Source organism: Pundamilia nyererei, unplaced genomic scaffold (assembly GCF_000239375.1).
Source record: "Pundamilia nyererei isolate P.nyererei 1_Seehausen unplaced genomic scaffold, PunNye1.0 scaffold00043, whole genome shotgun sequence".
Taxonomy (NCBI): Eukaryota; Metazoa; Chordata; class Actinopteri; order Cichliformes; family Cichlidae; genus Pundamilia; species Pundamilia nyererei.
The window spans coordinates 2906255-2909881 of NW_005187444.1; the positions used below are offsets into that span (position 1 = coordinate 2906255).

At 40.7% G+C, this 3627-nt stretch overlaps 1 protein-coding gene across 2 annotated transcripts in view; it reads right to left on the reverse strand.

The window, feature by feature from the left end:
• Positions 1-224: 224 nt before the first annotated feature.
• LOC102198332 (alpha-1,3-mannosyl-glycoprotein 4-beta-N-acetylglucosaminyltransferase C-like) overlaps positions 225-3627 on the reverse strand; it is a 95276-nt gene continuing 91873 nt past the window's right edge. For both annotated transcript variants that reach the window (XM_005731530.1, XM_005731529.1), the window contains exons 3-5: positions 1980-2125; positions 1721-1868; positions 225-1624 (exon numbers count right to left, since the gene is read on the reverse strand). In XM_005731530.1, coding sequence (XP_005731587.1) covers positions 462-1624; positions 1721-1868; positions 1980-2108 — 1440 coding nt within the window. In that variant the 5' untranslated portion in view covers positions 2109-2125 and the 3' untranslated portion in view covers positions 225-461. The remainder of the gene's footprint in view (positions 1625-1720; positions 1869-1979; positions 2126-3627) is intronic.

Here is a 3627-nt window from a genome sequence, read left to right on the forward strand (position 1 = left end):
AACAGCTATTCTATGCTCTTGCTCACTTCTGTTAGACAATACTAACAAAAAGGTAGCTGATGAGTCTTTGTGCCATAAAAATGTTTTTGTTTATTTTACACTTGTGTATTTTGCCCCCCACTGTGGATTTAAAAAGTAAGCAGCAAATTTATCTTTTGAACCACAGACTCTGTGGAAAAACCCTTGGGGTTCACTAATTGGAAAAAAAGAGATATAATACCAGCCAAGTTTGAATATTTTTATACACAGATTTTCTGAAAATGAACAGAAGTATAAAAGCTCCATACTGTACACATCAGTCAATTTAATACATCACAATGAAAACATACAGCAGATCTCTGGCCAACCCAAGAAAAATGTGGATTGATTTGAATTCAGCAAACAGTAGAAGTCCCAAATGAAGTCACAGCATCTGCATCCAAAATCACCACGAGCAGAGAATCATTTAAAAAGCTTTATTTCTATATTTGAGCAACAGGCTGCGCGGTCCATAAACTGACACTTCTTATGATGAGCCATTCTTTCTGGCTGGCAGTGATGACAATTCGTACGCACTCAATATCAAAGCCTATCTTGTGGTCCACATTGCTAACCTCAATGTTTCCAACTTTAAACTCCCCCAGTGTGATGTAGGATGTGCACTGCCTGCCCTGTTTGGTGTCCACAGACTTCTGGCCCACTTCCAGAGCTCCGTGGTGAAGAATATCATTTTGTCTGTCCTCTGTGCCGGTCAGGATTTTAATTCTGGTGATTTTTGTTGGTTTGTTAAAGATTATTATGAAGAAGTCTCCAGTGCACGGAGGTTTCCCCCAAAAATACTCATCAACAATACTGCTGTAAGCCTTGGTGGCATCATAGTTTTCAAAGACATTGATGTTTGTGTAAAGGCTGGCGGGGGGGTTGTCGGGAATGTCTATGGAGTCTTCCTCAAAGTCATCGTCCTTCAGCTTGTTCTCGGCACCTTTATAAGAGGAGTAGTAGCCCATGTGCTGGAACAGTGAAGGCTTGAAGCGGATCACGTCCTTCTGTGCAAGCAGGCCTCTGAAGTGGATGAGGAGCCAGTCGCAGGGCATTTCCTGGTAGAACATGAGCAGGAAATGAGCCAAGCGCGGCAGGTCTCTGGAGTGATACAGCTTCCCGATGTAGCCCAGCTTGGAGAATTCCAACATCACCCAGTAGGAACCTTCTCTGGAGGTGATCACCTTCTTCAGTGCCGTCAGGAAGTTCCTGGAGCAGCGCACATCGTCCTCTAACATCATGTAGAAGTCGGAGAGGTTTGTGCAGAAGTTGAGCAGGAAAGCGTAGTCCACGTTCTGCTTGGAGCGGAAACGGACCCTGTCCTCTGGGTCGTTGTAGTTCCTTTTCAATCCGTCCAAAGACGGATAGTACTCCTCTGGAGCTTGGATTACTAAGAGACGTCCAGCTATGATGTGGTGTGCAAACTTCCTGGTGATTTCCTGCACCAGGTTCTCACACCAGACCAGGTCGAAGTCCGCCAGATGGACGACAACCACAATCTCTTTCAGTTCCTCGTAACTGGACTGATCAAATATGGATTTGATCGTTTCCAGGAGGTAGTTTCCCTTTTTCCTCTTGACCGACGACAAGCCAATGGTGAGGTACTCTGTTCCAACAATGAAAAACAGTTAGTTCAGTCAGTAAATATTTTCCTGTTCGAAGTAAAAATGAATTCAAACTGGTATCTGGTAGAAATGCCTACTTTTACGTGGTAAAGGAAGCCCCGCAAGGTAGCGGTACGTCACGTTAATGGTCCCAGAGAAATTGGACAAGTCTCTGAACGTGTGCACGTATCTTTCAGAGTTCGGAGGATGGATCAGCGTCTCTCCTAGCTGTCTTTTTTCAGCCTCCTAAATCACACACAAACATGCAAACACAAAGAGTAACACCTGTAGGAACACTTCAGGCATAAGAGTCAAAATTTCAAAAAACAAAACAAACAACAACATGATTAAAGTTACCAGCACATATCCATCATCCATATAATGGTTGAAAAAGAGCAGAAAGGCGATGAGAAAGCCGAGGAAAGGGAAGATGGATCGTTTCCTGAAGCACCTCATCTTGTCCATGGACTTCCACATTACCCTCATGATCAAGTCTCTCACTGCTGAACATCACAGATAAAACAGAAATGTAGACATCAAAAAGCAAATAAAACTTTATGAGAGCTTGGCAAAGTAATTTCGGTTTTATTTCAATCCCTGTGAACACTGGGATTACAACATCGTTATGAAGGATTAGTGGAAGACTTACGGTAATAGAATAACAAGGACTCATAATCTGTTTTAATCAGGAGCTGTAATTTAATTTGTGCATTGTGAAGACTACAGAGCAAGGTATGCTGACCTCATGTTTAACTGGAAAAGAAGTCCTGAAAGTGCTGATGGGAGTTGCCAATAAACCATTTTGTAAATTTACAACATTTCTATTTATTTTGTTAACAGAGTTGCTTTATGTAATTTATCTTTCCAAAAAAGCCCAATACTCACAGGCTTCAGATTCTTATGTGACAATTTTTCCACCTCAGAGATTCTCTTTTTAAAAATTATTTAATTAAAAGAATAAAACATGACATATAAAGAAGGAAAACACATAAAGGAAGAAAATCATAGGCAGGGCAGAGTTGTTAAAGAAAACAAAAGAGAGGTAATCGTGACTGCTTGTAGTGAGTGAGGTTGCTCAATTTGCTGGAAAGAAAAAAAAATAATAGGAAAATTTTTCAGTTCACACTAAACTCTGTGTTTGCACTGAATAAACTTCAAAGAGCTTTTCAGAAACTTGTAACATTTTAAAGGATTTACAATTGATTAAATCATTCACAAATGACATCTGTTGTATTAAATAAGGAAAAATGTCTTTATGGCTTCTGGTGGTTGGCGTGCAAACTATAAATACAACAGTAAGATGTTATCACCTTCTCTGGCTGTTATGGCTGATGTGTTATCACCTTTTCATGCATCTACCAGTAACATTAGTATTCATTTGAGATATTGTTGCCTGGCACTTGACATGTTTATAGCCAATATTTACACTCTTGTTGCCAACGCCACTAATTCCAGAGAAAAACCTAACCAAGGTAAGTCTCTGTGTGCTTTTGCTTTTGCTTCTTTTTTGCATTAAAAGGTGTAAGCCATAGAAATAAAGACACTAAAAAGCTTTGTGGAGCAGAGGGAACTGTGAAGTCAGATGGTAACCCTCTCTGTTGTCAAGCTAGTAACATTTGATCCATTCGTACTGTCTGTGACCTGGGGATGTCCTTTAACTCCCACATTAAGCAAATCTCTGCCTATTTTTATCCGCGTCACATTGTCAACACTGCAGACAGTCTGTCTCAGAGTGACACTGAACAGTAAATGCCTTCTTTTCTATTAGACTGGACTGCAGTAATTCCATATAGTACTGTGCAATTTCTTGACCCGCCCCAGATTTCTTCCTATCCGGTTGTTCAGTCTGACGTCACTAGCCGTGTCTGGACCTAAACTCCGCTGCAGGTCCATATATCAAACGATCACTATGGCATTACTGAGAGTTGAAAAACTATCTAAAGTCTTTCATCTTTAATAAAATGATCAGCGTTCTGCTCTACCAGGTGTAACAATTGAGTTTAAC